Source organism: Macrobrachium rosenbergii, chromosome 19 (assembly GCF_040412425.1).
Source record: "Macrobrachium rosenbergii isolate ZJJX-2024 chromosome 19, ASM4041242v1, whole genome shotgun sequence".
Lineage (NCBI taxonomy): Eukaryota > Metazoa > Arthropoda > Malacostraca > Decapoda > Palaemonidae > Macrobrachium > Macrobrachium rosenbergii.
In genome coordinates this window covers 15,874,157-15,899,190 of record NC_089759.1, presented here as the reverse complement: position 1 = coordinate 15,899,190, position 25,034 = coordinate 15,874,157, and the positions used below count along the sequence as shown (strand labels likewise).

General features: G+C 35.0%; 1 protein-coding gene across 4 annotated transcripts in view; it reads right to left on the bottom strand.

Moving 5' to 3' along the window:
- Positions 1-25,034, bottom strand: part of LOC136848641 (neural cell adhesion molecule 1-like) — a 781,664-nt gene that overhangs the window by 45,700 nt on the left and 710,930 nt on the right. The window contains exons 3-5 of one of the 4 annotated variants that reach the window (XM_067121043.1): positions 11,060-11,095; positions 9,456-9,609; positions 5,981-6,004 (exon numbers count right to left, since the gene is read on the bottom strand). In XM_067121043.1, coding sequence (XP_066977144.1) covers positions 5,981-6,004; positions 9,456-9,609; positions 11,060-11,095 — 214 coding nt within the window. The remainder of the gene's footprint in view (positions 1-5,980; positions 6,005-9,455; positions 9,610-11,059; positions 11,096-25,034) is intronic. The other 3 variants (XM_067121045.1, XM_067121044.1, XM_067121046.1) reach the window with 3 other exon arrangements.

Genomic DNA, 25,034 nt, shown 5'->3' with positions numbered 1-25,034 from the left:
GTCCCATGAAATTGATTAGCTGCAGGGATTATCTTCTTGACCATGAGCCAGAAGTAACCCTTTTCCTATTACCTATAAAAAAAGGGGGCAGGGCCAGTCTCAGAGACTCTGGATTTCTTTGTCCCTCTCACAGCAACTGGATATTAATCCAGCCTGTCTTAGGAACTCCTTAGTTGGGAGACCCAAAAGAAAGTCTCGTTGCAAGAGAAGAGCCTTCCCTATCCTAAGAAACTAACTTTGCAGGTATGCTAAGTTTTATTAGAACAAAAGCCTCATCAAAGTCCCTGTAAAGCTTTCCGACAGAGCAAAAATAAACTATTTGGCTGACAAGTTCTCAATTTTCCACAAGCTGCCCCTGAAAAGAGAGTGACTTCATCTGAACTGCTTTAGGCGGATAACTTACCCTGTGAAGATAGTGAATGTTTTCCGACTAATTCACAAACTTTATTTGCGGAACGTCTCAAATCTATTGGTTGTACTTTTCAACTGATGCCATAATGCAAAATTCATAAAGTTCAAACTCTTAGGAGTTGGAGAGCTTGCCTAAGATTGTCTAGATCATGGGCACTTCCGGTAATAAGTTAATGACATTTTCATTTGTTTCAGTGCAGCATAAAAAACCCTGATCACTGAGAATCTGAGATGTTAAAGTGAAATGAAGAAGCCTGTGGTTATCTGGTAGCTTTATAAATCACATGTTATAGGATCAGTTATGCTTAAAAACTACTGCCCTGGCAAGCATCATTTAGAGGATGATATAGAATATGAAAAAGATGGGAGGGGAGGGATATATCAGACTTTATTCTTCTACTTTCTGTAACAAAGTAGAAGTCAGAGAGTGAGAGGTTAATAATGAAAAAGATTCCTCAAAGATGCATGGCTAGGTGGTGAGATCCGAGAGCGCAAGTAATGACATTCATGGCAATTTGCTGAAGCCAAAATGTCTTTGGATGTAATACAGTATATTTCCACAGCTGCAGTAAATGATCTCATGAAAAATAATTTAGTAATGCTGTGAAAGAGACCAAAGTGATTTCTTCCCTGCCTACTTGGAAGACCCTAAGAAAAACAGTTTTTTGTACCTTACCTACAACCCAAGAAACTACCTTGGCAATATTAGGCTTTATCCATGAATAGCTGGCTGTAGACTCATGACAGACAGTACGATCACTAGGGAAGGTTGCACACTAAGCATATACAGTCTATTTTCAAGTTCTTGGTTTCCATATTGTACATCAGAGAAAAGAACGTCTTTATCTGATATGTTTTAAGAAGAGGAATGCCCTAGAATGTGTTAAATGCCTTCCATATTAATTCTTGAAATTTATTTGAGGAATATCAAGCCAAGACTGATGCTTGCCAGGGCAGTAGTTTTTAAGCATAACTGATCCTATAACATGCGATTTATAAAGCTCAAATGTGTAAGTGTTAGAGAGCCTTTGAATAGATGAGAAACGATCTTCCACCGACTCTCTGCCTTACAAGAACTTTACTCAGGTAAAGCTGAGACCTAAATCTCTTTTGGATTATAGAAAACAGTTTTGTCTGTTTACTGTGTCTATCAATGTGTTACAGCTTGACGAACAGAAGTGTGTTATTCTACTGTAAATAATAAAGAAAATTATCTTTTTTCTACAATAAATTGCGCGTAACATAAGCAGATAACTAGGTTCACCCTTTTACAGCCTTATAGTACATTACTCTATCAGCTTTTTATGGCTCACAGAAGATTTTCTGGATCATAGGGTACCACAGAAAATTAACCATAAGTGCTAAAATTGCAAGGTTATGCTAGAAATATGTATGTAGTTGGGTAAGGTAGGATATCATTTAATTATATGAGCAGGGTCAAATCAATCTTAAATGGTAATAGAGAAATGAAGTAAATAACTATTAAATACATTAAACAGGCATGCAATAAAATGTTTTATAAAGTAACTACCTCTGCTACCTTTGCCTGGAAAAAAATTAAATTTGCCCATGCCTATTTACAAGGCAGATTGGATAATTTGGTCAGCCATATCTTAGCATGACATTATTGCGTAATCAGAAAACCATTGTTGTAATATAAAAGTTAGAAAACCCTCGTTGTAATATAAAAGTTGTCATCATATGTTGGCCTTGAGGCAAAAACCAGTTGTTTGCCACTGTGGGGAAAGATTTTCATTTGGGGAATTCAAAAATACACAGAAAATTTCATACTCTTATAAATAATGAAGCCGACCAATGTGACCAGGATAAATACTTTTCTGGCAACAGATTTGGAGCTCAAAAGTATATGAACAGAAAAGGCATAAAAATGGTAGTTACAGAAAAACTACATAAATATTTATCCAGAAATAAAGATTTGTAGTTTTTGAAGTATAACATCTGACAGTCATTTGGGCTAAGTTGGTTCAGAAGAGGGAGAGAGAGAGAGAGAAAAAAAAAAGCCATGAAGGGAATGGGATACGAAAGTTGATAATTTAGATGAGACTCTTGAGACTGATATGGTTGATGAAGATGGTGAGTAGGCAATTGATGGGGTACCTTTTCATACTGGTAGTGTTGCCAACAAGTTTAAATTATGATACTATGAGATGACGGAAACCTTCGAGCGGGTAATACCAAACCAAACTCAGGGAAGTTGGAAGGCTCGTGAAAGAAAGATAAATGGGAAAAATCTAGCTAGAGCCGAAGTTTTCTGCTCCTCCTGAATTGCAGTTCTCTACTGAAGGCCAAACGAAGCATACAAATGCACTGTAACCCCTAGACTTGATATACGTTTGATATTACCACAGAAGACTAACAAGACATCCAAAACCTTCACCTTTATTCTGTTGCCTGTTTACTAGTTTTCTTCAGTGTAACCATCATCTAATGTTAATTCAACTGATACTCAGGATGCAACAGGATAACTTCTTAAACATCAGAACTATTAATGGTTTCTCACTATTAAGACGCCAAACCATGGGATTGTGAATCCACTTCTGTCTTAAAGATGTCATCAGCTCATTTCCATTTAGTCATCTTGGGGCTACATTATAGCGCTCTCTGATTTCGTTATAAAAACAAGGAGTGCATTCAAAACATTAGAGTAACTTATTTCAATGGTATTGGCATGAAAACATTTAGGGAGCGGACATAAGTAATATTTATTAGGAAGAGTAAATGAACTACCATCAAAATACGAGGGAGGCTTAAATGCCAGGGAAAGGAAGTGGTTATTCAATACAAGAAATTTCCTGTCTATAAATAACGAACTGAAATTTCTGTGAAAAGTGGTAAACTATGTGCTGAAGAAAACACTTAGAAAAAGACACTTAGAAGTGTTGAAATAAACTCTGATAGTGACGGGAAGGGATGAAATCCAGTACAGTTAGGTTTAGTTATATAATGAGCTAAAGTGGCTACAGAAACAACTAAAAATATCAAAATCACTCGAATGTCATAGGAAGAAGTTGGAAGAAGGAAATGAAGGGTTGCCTGGTTGTTCATCACATCTTTGAATAAGCTTAGACTAGAAAACGAGGCTTCAGCAAGGGAACACATTTACTGAAAACCCATATAAAAAATTGCTGGATTGGAAGTTGCAAGACTCAGTATTGCTAAGCACACAAAGGTACGTGTATGCATTCATCTCTCTGGAACTTCAGAAATAAACTCGTTGAAGATCTTGAGCTCTAATGAACAGAAGGATATAGGCAAAGGGTCCAAACACAAGATAGAGGTCTTGCCTGGTGGCTAGCAAGAAACAACCACACCACTGAAAAGCACCTAAACAAATTGAGGGAGCCATAAAAAAGTGGCCAAAGCGAAAATAAAGAGAGAAAATTAGCAGTGGCTTCTGTATTATAAGAAAGGAAAAGATAACGGAGGTGTAAAGAGCCTGGAGACATAAGACGCTTGCAATGAAGCTCTTTAATACAATTGTAAAATGCAAAAATACACATAAAAGCTATAAAATGATTGGAAAGTTTCTATTCCAACTTTTGTTGGACAAAGGACTGCCTGCAGTAACCAGAGTGTCAGGTTTATTCAAAAGCATAAGTGGTTGGAAGTAAAAGCAAAGGACATCTGGAGTGATCACATTTGATGTGGACAATGTGACCAGTTAAGAGAAAAGGTAAGGTAAGTTTCAAGGGCATAAGATGATCCCTTACGGCAGGAAACCTCAACAACTGGCAGATTTTACGAGTCAGCGAGATACCGATCATTGTCCAGGACAAACTCTGCGACTACTTTCTCATACATGTATGAATATATATATATATATATATATATATATATATATATATATATATATATATATATATATATATATATATATATATATATATTTTTATATAATACATACACACACACACACACACACACACACACACACACACACACACACACACACACACACACACACATATATATATATATATATATATATATATATATATATATATATATATATATATATATATATAAAATGTGTGTCTGTGTATGAAAGACTTTTACTGTCATGTATTCTACTAGAATTTACATTTTATGGAATTATTTTTCATGACAAACTTTAATTGCTTATTCACTTGAGTATTCACTACAATTAGCACAAAAATGCAACGTTACCTACACCGCTTCTGTACATCAAAATTGTTGGTAATTTTAGACAACAATCACAGCACCTCTCTCACACTCACTTCCTCTGACACCAAAAGTCTATGCCTAAGTAATGAGCTCAGCTCGATTACATTACACGGTTGAGCTATTTCTCTCTCTCTCTCTCTCTCTCTCTCTCTCTCTCTCTCTCTCTCTCTCTCTCTCTCTCTCTCTCTCTCACACACACACACACACACATACAAACAAAAACACACACGCAGGCACATTAATATTTCTTTACTGTATTTGAGAATTAAAAAATTGTATTAATTTTATCCTAATATTTGCTTTGAAGTCCGAAATTTTCGTCACTGAGCCATTTTACGTCAGGTTTACTACAATGAAGATCCTTTCGTGCGTCATTTTCATAAATATCCAGTTTTCTCTATTAGATCCAAAAGCTTAATTGGAGTCATTCTCCTTTGGACAATGTCAAGAGACCAGTTTTTTTTTATAACGGGAAATTCTAACATGAGATACAATGGGCATACTGATTAGTGATACAAGTAGCATAACGCAACACTGCAGCAAATAATGACACTGGAAGCTATCAAAGCTACGAAGCAAAAATTATAACTTTACATTACGCACGTACAGCCCATAACAACTCATGGTAGGAAAAATCTAATGAAAAAAATTAATAAAAAATGAAAAAAAAGGACACTACGTTTATGAAAACACTAAACGCCACAAAAACCACAAACGCTTAGCTTCATCAGATTATGTTAACGAAGTTTGAAACTTCCTCTGGGAAAGTTAAAAAAATTAAAATCTGGAAGCAAAATGATGGATATAATTGCATCTCTGGCGTTTAAGCGCCGACTTTTTTTTCTTCTTTTTTTTTAAGGCCAGGTAATCACATTGCTTTGACAACGAGATTCTGAGACTAGGTAAAAACATAACAAAAACGAAAAAAAGGAGAGGCAAATAGTAAGTCGACTCGCGGGGAACAAAAATCAATGTTAAAAAGGGGCGAGTACAGTCGATTTGACAAAATCTTCTATTGTTTCTTTCTAAATATATAAAGGAACATGAAAACTAACCCGACTAAATAACTCACTCCAGCTTTACACATTGGGGAATTTATGTTCTTGAATCATGACATAACACAACAGTAACATTTTGTTATATGGTGACAAATGGTTTATTAAAACATAGCCACCAAGCGTCAGGTAAGAGGCAAAAAATAAATAAATAAATATATAACATGCTATGGGGAGGGCGAATTTAGAGAAGCTGCCGCGCCAGCGCTTTCTTTGATCAGGTCTACTTGACCAGAGAAAGCGGAGTAAGCGGTAAAGCTGAAGGGTATACTTCGCCATCTCTACCTGAAGGAATCCACCGCACCCACCTTGGTATGTTGTTTTGTGGCACGCTGTAGAAGAAAAAGAACAAGGTTTTCGCTCGATGCTATATTGACATAACCCAGGGCATAATAAATACTGTACAATGGAAAGGAAGGAATGATTCTGAAAAAATGAAATGTCATTCCAGTGAACAAATTCTGCCTTTTAAGAACTGGCTCTCTATACCTATATCAACTTACATAGATCATGACAAAGCAGGGATTTACTACATATAAATACAGTTCTGGAATTCTTAAAAAATAAAACTCATGAAGCAAGAACGAAATTAAGCAGAGACATTTAGTAAAAATAGATGAATCATATCGGTTTAAAATCTGTTACTGTAAGTTCATCACCCAGACAGTGTTGGCCACTAAGTTTGAAGTGAATCACACCTTTTGCTGTTTATTTAGTTGCAAAAACCAGAGAAGGAATCTAGACTGCACGTTCAAGGGCGGGGAGAGAGTTAACTAAAGCATGACACTTTGGAATTAAATGATGCTTTGAATTTTAACTTTTGGAAATATGTCTACGTTTGTAGGAAATATGCATGGAAATTGAGGATACCTTAGGGGGTTAAACAATTCAAAGGCTCATAAGCCTATATATTCCACATTTCTCTCTTTTCAACAAAACATCATGATATTAACATAATGAGTCGGAAACAGTGAATAAATATGGGAAATTGATAAAATACCGAGCATTAAAAAAATATCTTGGGCAACTGCAGGTGTGATTCATTTAAAGTTTGAAGTACGACCTTCGCGTCACAGGGCTCTCCACTGAAGGAAGGTGATGGAAGAGGGTGGTATTTTGGGGGGCTGTCACTCCCTTATATCTGCGACCTATCAACAATCCACATCAAATATAACTAATGTAACTACTTCATAGCAGAAAGCAAAAATGCTGCCTCGACTTTCATGTTTTCAACTGGTTTGTTGATAGTCATCATGAAATATCCAACTCAATACACTTATGTAAGAAATGGCAATATAGCTTGCATTACCGGTCATATCAACTTCAAAGACCATACGGAAAAAAAAAACACATTTATAGATATAAATGAAGAGGGTATTATGTCAAATGCAACAAAAATAATCACACAGAGACAAACTCTAAAATGATCATCACAGTGTCATCCTACAAGAAAGCTACACAGAACGCCACCAAGATGGTAATAAAAAAAAAAATGTTTATATGGAACTCGTAGTAAACCAATCAGAAAGCTCCATATTTATCCACGTGTTTTGAAAAGCAGATTTCTCAAATAATAAAAGAAAAAATTTCACAGACCGCCTTTTTTTTCCTGAAAAAGATTTAGTTCTCCACTGTAAAAAAAATGCAGTTTTCCATCACTACTATATAAGCATTTAGGCTTATTTACTGCCCGAACTTTATTTTCTACCACACACTATAAACAGTTTGGATATTTTTAGCCCTGAAAATTGACGGAATATAAAGGAACAACATTAGTTATACATCTGACACATTTTGAATGAAAATAGATGGTTCTTTTAACTCACAACGTTCAGGCAGATAAAATCTAGCAGCATTTCTCGGCGATAAAAATAGCTTATTCTGGAGAATTCCCTCACCAACATTATTGTTATCAGGTTCACCTTTTAAACATAAAATGGACCTTCTAAGGCATTGATAAAACTCATCTTATCATATAATGTGACGTTTATAACGAATAAGTTCGATAGAGAGATCCTGACATTTGAAAGCCGAGCTGGAAAAATCATTCCAGGTCATTTTAGATGCGAAACCGAGCAAGTTATATAACAGATAATTACCCTTTTAACCAAGAAAAATAATGAATCACCTCTTAATATTCTTAAAAACAGAAAATGGTTCTTGAGAATTATAAAACATTTTTAATATGCCAACAAGACTCAAGTAAAGAAAATTGTTGTATGCATATATTTACACTTGCGTATATATACATACACACACATATATATATTATATATATATATATATATATATATATATATATATATATATATATATATATATATATATATATATGTATATATATGCACACATACGTCTAATCCTAAGTACTGGAAAAAATGCACAAACGAAAATCAAAATTTGAAAAAAGGAGATGGAATCTATGTCGAAGATTAGCATAGTGTTTTGATATAGCTTATTCTATATTCAATAAGATCTAAGGAGCAAATGCAATATTTCGCTATAATTATTTTGGTCTTCGATGCGAGATAATAATTAATTCATATATCTGTCCACAACAATACTTCAGTGTCCTGTGGGAGACAGAGTCTTATTTTCGTAACTCATCTAATACTTTGTTCTCGTCATTCTTCAATTAGCGTAACCTTTCATTTCTTTTCATAAGCTTTCATCTATCAACAATTGTTCGTTCATTAATTAGCTTCCTTGCAACTCCGTTTTCGTGTAGCTCAAGAAAAAAAATAAAGTTTTACAATTATTCAATATGATCACATATACATGAAAGACATGTTTTTTTTTTTATTGACGAAATGAGAAGCGGCAAAATTTATAATTCACCATTCTTGTATGCATTCGATCTAATAAAAATAATTACCTTGTTATTTCTTCCAAGAAATAAACAATATATTTTGTGAATTCTCCGCTTTTGATTTTTTTTTTCAGATATTGAAATTCAGACTATTTGATAGTTTATCATTAATTTCACATAGAAGAAAAACATTTTTGAACAGTTTCTAAAAAAAAAATTGTAGTTTTGCAAAATTTTTCTAATGCTTTCATGTTTTGTTACGGCCAGTGAATTTCCGTTTTAACTCATACCTTATATGTACAGTATTGCAGATATCAGTTTTAATAATTTTAATAACTGGTAAAAAACAAAAATTTGACAGTTATCATCATCTGACTTCGAGATGCATATTTGAATGATCGTTTGAGTTTTTCATGTAGTAAAAAATCGAGTAAATGTGAAGTGGCACTTTACTTACACAAAAATCCTGACGTTTGTTTCCAGTATTAATAGGCAAAATTCTTATGAGAATTAATCATCTTTAATCCGAACGCATACTTTCATTTAAATGCAAAAATCATTACCATTATTTAACTAGACCACTGAATCTTAACATTTGACTGTCATTAAGGCCAGCAGCAAACATATTTTTGAGAAATCATCTGAATACACTGGCATTTACCTTCTGTACTTAACAACGGAACGCTAAAACCGAGTCTTATTAAAAATTATTGTTCCTCAGCACACTTCACAGTGCACAATGGCTACACTAAGAAAACCTTATGGTTATATGTAGCTAAGTCCCAGAGAAAAAAAAAAAAAAATTTTTTTTTACATTGTCTCTAAGCTTATCACACGACCTGGAAAAGAAGGCAATAAATTTGACGAGGAAACGTCACACTGTACTTCATGAATCTCCTGCGGTGAAATAAAAATTATCTTCTCTTTTTGAAACCCATCACTCCCATTGCCCCTTTGACGTAGCAAGACCTGACCTGCCCGTGTAGTCTGTGATCTGCTGGCCCTCAGGTCCTGTCCACATGACCCTCTGGACATTTGTGGCATTGCTGGAACACGAGACGAAGAATTTTTCTCCCTGGTACACTGAATGCTCTTTTCTTGACGGAGTTATGACAAGCTGGCTTGCTCCTGGAAATAAAAAAAATAATATCGCACGTTAGTATAAATCTTAGATGAAGAGTAATTGACAAGTTGAAGAATTAATATTGACATGAATGCAAACAGAGTATATATACAGCTTCTACACTTAAAATTTCAACCAAACATTTTTTCTACCAAAAGCTTAGCAATATGAGCATTAATGCCTTTGGGAATTTACTAATTTCTGGGTCACAACCAAGTATGCTTGCAAACGGTTAAAGTATGTTAATAATCCACAAGCAGTTATCTACATAGTTGAAACAGTTATTTACATAACTGAAACAAACAATTGTTTACATACTTGAAACAAAAATGAACTTATATTTATATACTTGAATATCTGCGTACTCTTCTATGTATCTATAGTCAAATATATATATATATATATATATATATATATATATATATATATATATATATACATACATATATAAATATATATATATATATATATATATATATATATATATATATATATATATATATAGAGAGAGAGAGAGAGAGAGAGAGAGAGAGAGAGAGAGAGAGAGAGAGAGAGAGAGAGAGAGAGAGAGAGAGAGAGAGAGAGAGAGAGTATAACCATCTAAAACCAACACACAGTTAAACTAACAAGTCCGACATTTGTATATACATATCGATATGACCTAAAATACTCTAAGAAGTGCAATTCACTGGTTTAGGATTAATCTAATATGAAGTGGACAACAATCAGCGAATTCTAATTAAAGCCGGCTAATCGACAGTCTAGAGATTGTGTTATTAGATCTTTTTAAATCTTCGTGATGGAACTAGTAAATAAAAGGGGAAAATCAGGAAAACTCTGAGGGAAAATGTTAAGGTAAAACACAGTTTAGTAATGGAACAAACTAGAGGAAAATATTGGGAAAATAAGTAGAAAGTTGAGGAGAAAACTATTTAACTGATGGAACTCATTATCAGAAGAGGAAAATCATGAAAACATAAAGCTATAGATTAAAAAGCCTGGTATATTAAAATACTGTTAGAATTACTGTGTATATATATATATATATATATATATATATATATATATATATATATATATACATATACATATACATACATACATACATATATATATATGTAACACATATGTGTTTATATATATATATATATATATATATATATATATATATATATATATATATATATATATATATATATATATATATATATATATATACAATGCTAAACAAAAACAGATCTTGTGATGGACCTAAAAACTAATGGGAAAAAAATCAACAGGCGAGCGTCAATCACAGGAAATGTTGAATTACAGCAATAATGCGAAATCGAACTAACAACTAAAGGGTAAAAAAAATCACGAAAACAAAACTAAAAGGTTGAAGTAAAAAGGTGGAACTAAACCAAACAAAAAGCAAACAAAACCAAAATAAAACCAATTAAATTCCATTCTTACGTCCAGGTCTTCCCGAAGAGTAGAAAGAATAAGAATCTGAAGAAAAAAAAAGGAAAATTATAAAATATCTGAATTACAAAAGTATTGATTTCTGCTACAATAGGAATAAATAGCAGCACAGAAATTTCTTAATAAAAAGGGAAAAGGAATATGATAATTTCTCATTTAATTAAGAACAATTCCGACGTCAAATGGATATTTATAATCATTAAGATTTACTTTCTATAAAATCTCCACGATTCACCTACAATGCCTTAAACAACAGCAATAATAATAATAATAATAATAATAATAATAATAATAATAATAATAATAATAATAATAATAATAATAATAATAATAATAATAATAATAATAAATGTAAAAAGTAACTTTAAAAAAACATACCATATCACTGAAAATCGTTATATATGATTTTCTGATTTTTTTTGACAAGTGATATAAGTTTTTCAAAATACGATTCAAGAATTACTTTGATAGTTACTAAAAGAAAGCTTTCTAATATGCACAAAATAACACACACACACACAGATTTCACCGATAATTTCATGAAAATGTGTCACACTTTATAAGAATTTTAGAGCAGGTATTGAAAACAGCCTATTTCGACGGAGTTGGGCCTCGCAACGTTTTTCTCCCTCTTCGTCTTTATAAGTTATATAAGGGTGCCTTTCCCTCCGGCCTCACAAGAAAAGATTAATCTCATTTTAAAGAGCAAAACCCAAACAGTCAAAGGCAGAATTCGCATTTAATGGTACAGCGTCTAATGAGTTTTCTTAGTTTGGTCGTCACTGAAGAGGGAAGTATATGAGTTTTTTTTTTATTTCGTTGATTTCGATAAAGAAAAATTAATATAAAACCCTTAAAATAAAATAACATAAAAAACTGAATTCGTAGTAGTTGGCGTAAAACAGTGAAGTCACAAGGTCAACAGTTTTTGCAGCGATCGTTGTTATTTTTGTCCCTTTGTCTGTGTAGGCCATTTTCACGGCATGGCGAATTTCACCGGGCAGACAGAAAGTCCTACGCGGCACTTCAAAAGAAACACTCGCACGAAAAACTTCTACATACTTCAAAAGACGAGCTGACCCAAACTGCGCACCGGCGACCCTCAGACAAGGGAAAGATGCTCACTACGACACGCAGCATTAAGCTTCAAATGAGAAAAGTTTGTCTTTCCCCGGAGAGAGAGAGAGAGAGAGAGAGAGAGAGAGAGAGAGAGAGAGAGAGAGAGAGAGAGAGATCTACTCGTTAATCTCTGGTATTTTTTATTTTATAATAAGATTAGTGGTCAACGCTTTCCGTGAAAAATCTTCATGTATGAGAGAGAGAGAGAGAGAGAGAGAGAGAGAGAGAGAGAGAGAGAGAGAGAGAGAGATACGCGTTAATCTCTGGTATTTTTTAATTTTATAATATTAGTGTTTAACGCTTTCCGTGAAAAATCTTCATGTATGAGAGAGAGAGAGAGAGAGAGAGAGAGAGAGAGAGAGAGAGAGAGATCTACAAGTTTATCTCTGGTATTTTTTAATTCTATAATATTAGTGTTTAACGCTTTCCGTGAAAAATCTTTATGTATGAGAGAGAGAGAGAGAGAGAGAGAGAGAGAGAGAGAGAGAGAGAGAGAGAGAGAGAGAGAGAGAGAAAGAGAGAGAGAGAGAGAGAGAGAGTTGCATCTACACCTTTAATTTTAATGTCTTGTTTTACAACGAAATTGATGAGTAACTAGATGTGAAAAAATCTTCCTGTTTATGAGAGAGAGAGAGAGAGAGAGAGAGAGAGAGAGAGAGAGAGAGAGAGAGAGAGAGAGAGAGAGAGAGAGAGTTGCATCTACGCCTTTATTTAATATCTTGTTTTACAACGAAATTGATGAGTAACTAGATGTGAAAAAATCTTCCTGATTATGTGAGAGAGAGAGAGAGAGAGAGAGAGAGAGAGAGAGAGAGAGAGAGAGAGAGAGAGAGAGAGAGAGTTGCATCTACGCCTTTAATATCTTGTTTTACAACGAAACTGATGAGTAATTGGACGTGAAAAAATCTTCCTGTTTATGTGAGAGAGAGAGAGAGAGAGAGAGAGAGAGAGAGAGAGAGAGAGAGAGAGAGAGAGAGAGAGAGAGACAGTTGAATTTACAAGTTTATCTCTGGCACTTTTATCATATAATGAGATTAGTGTCTAAAAATTTCCGTGAAAAATCTTTTTGTATGAAAGGGAGGAAGAGAGTTGCATCTAGTTTTTATTTTTAATATCTGGTTTTGCAATGAAATTGCTGAGTAATACTAGATTGTGAAAATCTTCTTGCGTATGTGTTAGAGAGAGAGAGAGAGAGAGAGAGAGAGAGAGAGAGAATTATGCATGTACACGTTGAATACCGCCTCGAACCTCGTTTAATAATGGGATTAGCACAATTCAGTAACACTGAAAGTTAATCGAAACACTCCGAAAAAATACGAGAGGAATTAATCTTTCGGAAAGTTAAAACTTCAAAGACCTGATGTAGGAGTCTGGCGATTCTAAACGATTAATCTTTCATGTCAACATGAAGAAACAGACAATATTCGCCAAAACTTCAAATTTCCTGCAACCGTGAAATGACATAACATTTTTTTGTTTCAAGATTTAATTTTACGTGAGCATAAAATAGGCTTTAATGTTAACATAAAACACCAAGCAATCATCATCTGTATCATATGTTGTTTACACCATTACAATTATGTTTAATGTCAATTGCAAAGCATGCTTTAGTTAAACACTGAACGTTGTATACCGCTGCTTCACCAAAAATATTAATCGACACAAAATTTTATAAAATTCTCTTATCCCTTTTCAGTTCACTTCAACATTCGTCTTTCTCTATGTATACAGAAGATACGAATGTAATGAAGTCACAACTTACCTAGATCTATCAATCAATAATAAAGTATTTGCATAGTTAAACGTTACAGTCAGGCACATAAATTCAACAGAGTCCTCTTTCAGGAAGATACAAATTAATATAAACTAAATGGTGACAGGATAAAGAAAACCTTTATGATACCTTAACTTTAAGAAAAAAAAAAATGAACACAGAAAAATAGAAAAGAAAGGAAAAATCCCGCCCGGAAAAGGTGTCAAGACCGAGAATTGTTGACAGCTGAAAGATTTCCAGTTTGATGTAAAATGTTTTCCGTTAGAGAAAAGATTCCGGTGTTGGGGGTATCACTGCCTCGAAAAAGGAGCGCGGAGAGAAAAAAAAAAATTTTACCAATAAAACACATTCCTCTAATGAGAGATGGATTCCATTTAAAAAGTGTTCTCTTCTCTTTATTCTTTCATTACGGTGAGGAAATACACTGGGCAGCGGAGATTAAAGGCAGCAAGAAAAAAAGTAAAAAAAAAATAATAAAAAAAAAAAACTGATGCTCATATAACATACTTCCTTTTTTACAGCTAACTCTAATGCTACAATTTCATCATAATTGGAAACAGAAATTGGAGCGAAAAAATCTCTGTAAAACCCGAACCACTAATGAGGCACGAGACGCCAGCAAAGAACTACCGATAAAAGTAAGTAAATAGACAGTTTTTGAAGATGATTCTCACAAACCGCTATTCAACGCTAACAGGAAAAAAAAAAGGACTTAATGTTTAGGTGCAACGGGTGGCACACATTCCCACGGGCAACTGGCTAGCAAAGAAAGGATTGGGAGACAGACGATGAGCTCTTGGCTGGGGGATGGAAAAAGAAATGAAACTGGAGGGTACGTGAGGGTCCAAAAGGCATTTATGAGAAATAGGGAGGTATAGGAAAGGGAGACGTGCTTACCTGAGTGTCAAGATGTATTTACCTGGTTTTTATATTCCACATGATTAAGATTTTTGTTTCAGTTTTTTTTTCAGTTTTTCTTCCGATTTTACTGACACTGATTTTACAGTACTTCGAGTGGATAACTTGACCAACTTTTGAACGTTAATCAATTAGCCAAGTATGCATCCATAGATGAGAATGCATATACGTGATACAGTGAAACTAAGTGGATAAATGTAGTGGAGATGCATAAAACACATTGAGATATATTGATGATTTTACAAGAGAGGCGTTACCTGAAGTTGGAATGTTAGAATTTTAAAATAGGAAAAAATGAATAAGATACGAGGCATAAGGAAAAAAACGAAAAAAAAAACACTGTCGAGGTCATCATTTCCTACCCAAAACCTTTACGCATTAAACTTTTATTTCATTATCGAAGTTTGATAGTTTTCTATATTTTAAATTAATGCACGGTTCATATGTACGTTCATGATAACCGTAACCGTCCATAAATTATGTGAACAATTCTTCGAAAACTGCTTTACGAAAAATTAACATGATAAATTCACCTCAGAAATAACTGCTAAAATGCCCAAAAACTTTTTTAAATGAACCCTTCGCTAAATGTTAGTACTTTCATACGTTAGCACAGATGTACAGAACTGTTACAGTGAATATTCAAGTCTTTTAGTAAAAAAAAATCACAGCAAACACCAAGCCAGATTCACATCAATTTACAAGTGAGACTTTTCGGTTATTTTGTAAGAAAAAATCGGATGACTAGTAAGTTATTGCAAAATCTGTGTTTTATAAAGATCGAATGATTTAGAAAGCAGGCTTCTTCAATATAAAAAAACATAAATAAATGAACTTTTATATATATAATATATATATTATATAAAAGTTCATTATAAAATTATGTTTTTTATAGAAGAAGCTTGCTTTCTGAGTCATTCGACCCATATATATGTATATATATATATATATATATATATATATATATATATATATATATATATATGATATATATATAATATACATATGTATATGCATACACACACACACATATATATATATGTATATATATATATATATATATATATATATATATATATATATATATATATATATATATATATATATATATATATAGAGAGAGAGAGAGAGAGAGAGAGAGAGAGAGAGAGAGAGAGAGAGAGAGAGAGAGAGAGAGAGAGAGAGAGAGAATAGTATGTAACATCCCTAGGGTCGGGATTTGCAGACGCCCCTTCGTCTACTCCCATCATTGCTGGTTGTTTGTAGACAAAAATGTATCTTACAGGACTAACGAAATAATGCAAATGAAGACGAGAAAGAGACTAAATGAAACATAAAAAAAAGGAACGCATTAATTATTCCCCATGGAAGAATTCGGAAAGAATAAACCACCATGTTCCCCTTTCCCTCACACATTTCAATCAGGCATTTTTCTCAGGGCTAAAAACTAAGTATCTCGAATGCAAATTCACAACAAGGAAAGAAATCTCAAGAGGCTTTTCCCACAAGAGAGTATTCCGTAATAAGCATGCACACCCTCTTGTTTTGTATGTTTGTATGAGTGTGAGTATTATACATACATACAAACACATATACATGTATGTATATATAAACAAAAATAAATACATACATATATATATATACATACATATATATATATATATATATATATATATATATATATATATATATATATATATGTATATATCAGACCTACTTGGATGAGAACTATGAGCATATGAGAAAGGCGGCTAGAAATGAGCTGAGATTTCACAGAGGCCCTTTGCGTCGCATGCAGTTGGATTCCATATATATGCATTCATACATGTATATATATACATACATACATACATACATACACACACACACACACACACACACATATATATATATATATATATATATATATATATATATATATATATATATATATATATATATATATATTATATAATGTCAAATTAGCCAATTCTCCTTAACAGAGGCAGTCTTGATGAATAACAGTGTAAAGGTGTTTACACTCTCATCCTTTAATTATTGAATCAATGGTTGAAACAGTAAAAATAAAAAAGTTTAGGAACATCCAAAATTTTATTATCTCCATATAGCTATTATTTTTTGGCTTCCGTTCTACGTTTCTTGCCATTTTTTGAAGTATATACGTTTACCAACTTATCATCCCGCATTATATCCTGCTGACCAAACCATGTAAATAAGTGTAAAAAAAAAAAAAAGATTTTCATATGCACTCCAAATAAATCGTGATTACAGCTTCCAGCTCTACCATTTATTCACCTTTAATACCTTCCGGTACCCTCTTTTTTCCCGTAAAGAGAGCTGGCTCAACAACCCCTCGTGCACCAGAACTTGAGCGTCCACACGCACTCTGGTCTCTTCCTCACCTTTTGTAGCAACGCTCCTCCCTCCTTTGTTTCACTTATACTGTGTTCACCTCTCCTCTCGCCTTACCACCGTCCACTTCAGTTACTCTCAAATACCCCTGTAAATGAACCATTTTCAGTATCCCACAATCTACACCGTCTTCCTCGCCTGTAAATGCATTTAATTTTTTCACCAGTCCGTACAACTTCTCATCACTGTCGCCCCTCTACTCGGCATCCTCTTCAAGCATCAGACACAGTCTTCATTACCTTCTCTAGCTACATAAACTTCATTATCTTTCGACTTACCTTAATCTTGCCAAGATATTCGGTGTTATCAGAGGATTAAGTCCAATGAAACTTGGTGCCACTCAATGTTTACAAGTCTGATTTCATCCCTACATGCCATTTCTAATGCCTTTTTGAGGTTTTGGAAGCAAACCCCTAAATAACTATTACTTTGGGAGAATCTCAACACACTTCAGAAACACCTTTTGACTGTTTAAGTAGCCACCTGCAGTCTTGAATATGCTGTTTGTAGTTTTATTTGACTTTTATGATGGATTTAAAAGTCCTAGCCAATGGACAATCTTTCAATTTTCCTTCTCCAGTGAGTCGTGTCAAATGTTCTATGTCTCACTGATAAACCTACTGATACCTATCAGAATACCTCTGATCAAATGCGAACTTGCTTCGTTCAAACAGTGTTTCACGTCTTATGGGGATGTATTTGTTGTATCCACCTACTTCCCTTCAGCTTCTTCGTTTTGGTCTTTCAGGCATACTATAAACAACAAACACAGACACACATACCATTAAGACTAATTAAAACTTCACGCAAAGCGAAGAGGTATAAGGAAAGAAGGTTGTGTCGGAGACGAGAACACGGCGTGTTCAAGATTAACAGGAGCCCCAAGGACCCCCTCTTTCCAATGAACTTTTATTACCTGGAGGAAATCTCCCCTTTCCTCACTCCTGTGCATTACCTGAACAACTCATTCTCAGCAATAACACCGGAAATAAAACTCGCGGCTGCAATAGATGTTACTGACGAGAGAGAGAGAGAGAGAGAGAGACAAGAAAAAAAAAAGATGCGTTCTGGGATGCCATTAACACCTGGCAAGTTCCCCTAACAACGATTAATATTTCACACGATATTCACTGCGGTGACACGCACATACGTGCTCACAAATGCGCGTGCACATACGTATATGTACACAAACACACGCGCACACACACACATACCCGAGGGGTGGATGAAGGGAAAGTTATTGAGTGACTGAGACTTGTGAGGGGAAGCATATAGTTGTTGTTGCCTGTTTAATTTCCCTCTCTCTCTCTCTCTCTCTCTCTCTCTCTCTTAAAGGTCAGAAGTTGTGATGGAATAAATGGCGTTTTGTATGCAGTTTCCTTGTGGAACGCCAAAAGCCACAGAGAGAGAGAGAGAGAGAGAGAGAGAGAGAGAGAGAGAGAGAGAGAGAGAGAGAGATAGAAAATGGTGTATCTTTCAGGAACTTCATTTCACCGAAGAGCTTTATTTACTAGCAGTAAATAGATGACAGAGCACAAAAATCTGTAATAGCTTCTCGCTAATTCTCGACTCCAAATCTCGATTTTCTAATGCTAACATAAAATGTTGGCTTTAAAAACTAAAGCAAGTTTTTACCAGTTTAATGTCTAAACTTTTCTAAAAAAGAATAAAAAGCCTCCGTAAGAAAGCTAGTTTTAGATAACATGACATAACGAAGTGACCTGACGTGAGTTATTTGTTTCCTTCACTTTTTCCGTTCGAAATACTGGTAGTAACAGCCATAGCAACAGAATCAGTAACAGAAGTAGCATTACTATTAGTAGTAGTGGCGGTCTTAATAGTAGCAGTCTCACAAATTTAAGCATTAAGATAGCCAAATTTTACAGAAACTTCACTTTAGACAAGGTCATCGGTAAAAAAAACACTTTAGACAAGGTCATCGGTAAAAAAAAAACACTTTAGACAAGATCATCGGTGGAAAAAACACTTTAGACAAGGTCATCGGCGGAAAAAACGCTTTAGACAAGGTCATCAGTAAAAAAAAAACACTTTAGACAAGGTCATCGGTGGAAAAACACTTTAGACAAGGTCATCGGTGAAAAAAAAAACACTTTAGACAAAGTCACCGGTGGAAAAACAGTTTAGACAAGGTCATCGGTGGAAAAACAGTTTAGACAAGGTCATCAGTGAAAAAACACTTTAGACAAGGTCATCAGTGAAAAAAACACTTTCGACAAGGTCATCGGTGGAAAAAACACTTTAGACAAGGTCATCAGTGGAAAAAACACTTTAGACAAGGTCATCGGTGGAAAAACCCTTTAGACAAGGTCATCGGTGGAAAAAACACCTTAGACAAGGTCATCGGTGGAAAAAACACTTTAGACAAGGTCATCGGTGGAAAAAACACTTTAGACAAGGTCATCGGTGGAAAAAACCCTTTAGACAAGGTCATCGGTGGAAAAAACACTTTAGACAAGGTCATCGGTGGAAAAAACCCTTTAGACAAGGTCATTGGTGGAAAAAACACTTTAGACAAGGTCATCAGTGAAAAAACACTTTAGACAAGGTCATCGGTGAAAAAAACACTTTCGACAAGGTCATCGGTGGAAAAAACACTTTAGACAAGGTCATCAGTGGAAAAAACACTTTAGACAAGGTCATCGGTGGAAAAAACCCTTTAGACAAGGTCATCGGTGGAAAAAACACTTTAGACAAGGTCATCGGTGGAAAAAACACTTTAGACAAGGTCATCGGTGGAAAAAACACTTTAGACAAGGTCATCGGTGGAAAAATTTTTTCTAGTAAAATATTTTTTCAGTAAAAAAAATACAGCACACAGGCATAGTAAAGCAGTGTGATCAATTTTTTAGCAGTGACACCTCATTCACTTGCTCCAGGGGACTTGCACATGCACGGCCAGTACTGCTGAACAGTAAATTCAGAAAATACATCAACTGCTATTTTGTATTTACTCTACAGAAAAATTCTCTGTATGCGTACACACTTATATACTTTTACTTTTTTTTATTGTTTGGGCTTTTTGTCACAATTTTCAGATCTGTTAACTTCACTAGGAAAATTTATTTTAGATAGAATCGAAAATTGGATATTCATGATATTTTACTATTACTAAGACTTATTAAAAAGTGCATATATATATATATATATATATATATATATATATATATATATATATATATATATATATATATATATATATATATATATATATATATATATATATATATATGTGTGTGTGTGTGTGTGTGTGTGTGTGTGTATACTGTATATGCTCTTTCAGTAAGTCGTACTGTTAGTAAAAACCATCAATATCCAATTTTCGACTCTATCTCAAATAAATTTCCCCAGTGAAATTATCAGATCTAAAAACTAAAAAAAAAAAAAAAAAAAAACGCAAACAGAACAAAAAAGAATGTCTTTCTTGGTACCGTTTCCTTCCCCGGCACCGATAACCATAGACGTTGTTGTAACTTCGGATTACATAATCAAATTAATTACAGTTTTTTTTTTTTTTTTGGGCAGACCCCTAATTGGCCTCATTATGGGTCGGCCACTCAACGATCAATACCCAATATTGCTATTACTGCAATGTTTGTTCAGTCACTTGGAAAACTGGAGTTAAAGACTGATGTAGGGTCGGTGTTTACTTATATCTGTCATGCAAATACTTTACGAACTTGCCTCAGTATATGAAAACATATGCACATAAGGATGCTTGAATGCATGTATCCATTCTCTTAAGAATGCATGCAAGCATGATGTGTATACATACATACATGCATACATATATATATGTGTGTATACACACACACACACACACACACACACACACACATATATATATATATATATATATATATATATATATATATATATAGAGAGAGAGAGAGAGAGAGAGAGAGAGAGAGAGAGAGAGAGAGAGAGAGAGAGAGAGAGACCTTACAGTTCGTTCGGGTTGCCCCAGGTCCCTCAGTGTGAGGCACCTCTGGTGTCTACCTGAGAATTGCTAATGCATCTTCCGGTATATTATGCATCTTCCAGTCTTGGATGGCCTGGGATGCAGCTTAGATATTTATAGAGCTTATTCTTAAACACTTCTACGTTCACTCCTGATATTTTCCTCAGATGAGCTGGAAACGCATTGAATAGACGCTGCATTATCGATGCTGGTGCGTAGTGGATTAATGTCCTGTGTGCTTTCCTTAGTTTTCCTGGTATAATTTTGGGCACTATTAATCTACCTCTCCTTTCTCTTTCTGATATTTTTAGCTCCATGATGTTTTCGGCAATTCCGAAAACATCATGGAGAGAGAGAGAGAGAGAGAGAGAGAGAGAGAGAGAGAGAGAGAGAGAGAGAGAGAGACTAATTGTAGGTGTTACTAAATAAGAAGTTAGTGTTTCGCTATATCACTGTAGGTGTCGCTAAATAACATATATATATTTCACTACATCGTTGTAAATAAAATAAAACCAATATAAATTATCACGACGGAGGTGTTTCTTTTCCCAACAATTACTGTTTCATTGAAATGAATGAGAAACGCTAACTGCTCTTCTACGAGGCCAGTAAATAAATGTTTCGCCCCAACGAACTGGTGAAAAGTTCTGAATATTTAAAAGGAACAAATTGGCACACATCGCTCACACGGAGAAGCATTACAATATTCATCAACTAAATGGAAGCAGTATTTTTCATTGTTGAACTCTCTCTCTCTCTCTCTGAAAAAATACACACAGATGTATTCGCCGGCCCATAATACATGCTTATGCATATACAGATATCCGCAGACATTATTGATGCGAATAATGAGAGAGAGAGAGAGAGAGAGAGAGAGAGAGAGAGAGAGAGAGAGAGAGAGAGAGAGAGAGAGAGAGAGATTGCTCCTCCACTATCATAATCTATTTCCAATACTTCATTTGCACAAAAAACTGATAAAGATTGGCTTTTGGCGAAACTTATGAATATGCTGGTTCATTAAAAAAGAAATGGAAGCGGAAAGGAGAAAAACTTAAAAAAAAAAAAAAACATGCACTGAAAGACTAAATTCGGTCTAAATTTACTCCTTATTGAAAGAACAAAATTGATGAGAACGAACACCTCATTATATTGTCTAAACAATTTCAGAAGCTTAAAAAAAAAAAATACAACAGAAAAAAAAAAAAAAAAACAGATTTTAAACAGTTAACGAGACACGCCTTCCAATTAACTTCGATAAAAGAGGGAGACGAGTTCATGCATCACTGCATAAGCATACACACACAAATAGGTAAGCCTACATACAACGAAGGCCTTATTCATGAAATGCAACGGCAGCGACGATGCCTTTCAACTCTTTGAATACTGGGTAAACGCCATGGTAACGTACCTTGAAAAATGAATGAATTCTCTGGCTATACAGCATTTCCCCCTTCTGTTTTTTTTCCTCTGCTCTCTTCCAGCCCATACGATGCTCTGATCCCTGTCCCTTTCAGGCAGCAACACTTAAAAGTCTCCTTTTTATCGCCCCATATCAGCATCAAAGGGCTCCCTTTTACGCCCTTCGGTCAAGTCGGTCACGTTTCCTAGCCTAATAGATGCCTTGCTTAGGCTCCCAAGTAAACCGATGGGTTCTCTATACCAGCTCTTCCCCTGTCCAACATATATCCCCCCTCCTTCCACCCCCACCCCCAACCTCCATCTCCAGCCCGTGGCCCTCGAGATCGTCTCGAGGACTCGTCGCGTACCGAACACGTCCTTGAGGTCTCTCATCTGGCTCCCCTGGAATTTTTTCCCCTCGTTTGTTCTATTACTTCCCCTCATTTAAACGCTGTCTAAAGCACAGTTTTATGTTTACGCAGCGTTAACCCAGACTCAGAGCCCCCTCGTAAAAGGGGTTGTTTGCACTTGGCGGGGGGTTGCACTCGTACGCGAGGTTACTGGCCTCATCTAACATTTGTTCTCTGTTGACTCAGTGATTTGGCGACTTTGCAGGGGAAAAATATTTAATAACCTCTCTCTCGATTTTCCAAAAGAAATGACGCTCATACTTATACTAAGTATAATGCATATATCAAGAAAATTGCAATAAAATGATTAGCCATCTTAACGTCAATTACAAATGTGTGCGAAAAACAATTTAATTCCCAAAGCTCTAGTAGAATAGAATAATTTATTTCCCAAAGCTCTAGTAAAATAATAACTTTTTCGACGTTAAGTTGATATTTATCAAACTCTCAGGTTATTAAAGAGAAAAAATAAAAGAAAAACAAGAGAGGAATAAGAAAACTGCCAATAACTAAACATTTGTTGGTCTATGAACGCCACCATCCGAACACCGCGGCATCTTTTATTGTTTCCAACCGATATATTTCATCTCTCTCTCTCTCTCTCTCTCTCTCTCTCTCTCTCTCTCTCTCTCTCTCTCTCTCTCTCTCTCTCTCTCTCTGTTTGCTATTAATATGTCCTCGTTCGAGGGAACTTTAAAAATAGATTTGCATGAATTGACAGGTCAACGTATTCTTTCTAAATTGTTTTTCGTCACACCTCACTTGATGAACATAACCGTTATTAGCAGAATGGGCTGCCTTCAAAAGTTGAACACACATTTTTGACCTACCGTATTCACGTTCTCAATGCAAAATAGCCAAGATATGAGTAAAAAGTGCGAAAAAGCATTTTCCACTGATCTGACCCAAGGTTTTATGATGTCTGTTGACTTATACGATATCTACGGCAGATACGATAAACGTTTAATGGTGCAGAGAATAGACGAGGTCAGCTCAGGTCATTGTGTTTCCCTTCGAAAATATTTCCTCCGGCAACACCCCTCTGAACGAAAACATTTATTTCTCCTGTCACCCTTTTCTTATTACCTGTCCAGCGGAGACCCAAGAGTTTCTCTTCCAGGGAATCGATCCAGGCTCTGTGTCGGTATGCGAACCAACACTTTGCAGGGGTTCTGTCGTATGGCGCGATTTTATTAGATTTTATTACACTGTTTGGTAAACATTCATTCGAAACTTTACTAGCATGCATGACCATTTGCACACTGAGCTCAACTGGCACAGTGATTATTTATAAGAACAATGGGACACTTGGCTCGCAATGGTTTGTTGGGCGCATGTCCCCCTGACTACTGAGTATGTCGCATTAGCAGAGATTCAGTTGGTCATTCATCAGTAAGCAATACGTATATGCTCACTCAGCTACTAAGATTCATCCCCTCAGTGCACATTACTTTTAGTAAACAGTGGACTTCTGTTGCTTAGTGCAGGCTCTTTCATCTGATGACGAACTTAATGCCATACGGTTCAACCCTTCGTTACACTTCTGTTCGAATAATGACCTCTTGTGTGGATGTTAGGCGCATACCAGGACCTTTATTCATAAATAATATAACACAGGGGTTGTGAGATTTTTCTTTGGACGATGGCTTAAGAATACTGTGAACGAATTTCCTGTTTCATCATCTACAATAAAACATATGGTCAAGCGGATTTAACGTCATAATATTTAATTAACAAGGCTATTCATCTTGGAAAAATATTTCTGTTTCAAGCGTTACTGTGTCGATGTCATCTGCTTACGCTGAGAAGAGGCGTGCAAAAGTTAAACGTCGTTCTGCTGACTTTGTTAAGGTTCATTTAGATTAGTTTAAGTTTTTGCCTACTCATTTATCCGCTTTCAGTTTTTTCGTGTCTTCTTTTCGTCCCCATTAAGCGGAGACCTTAGACAAGTCGGGG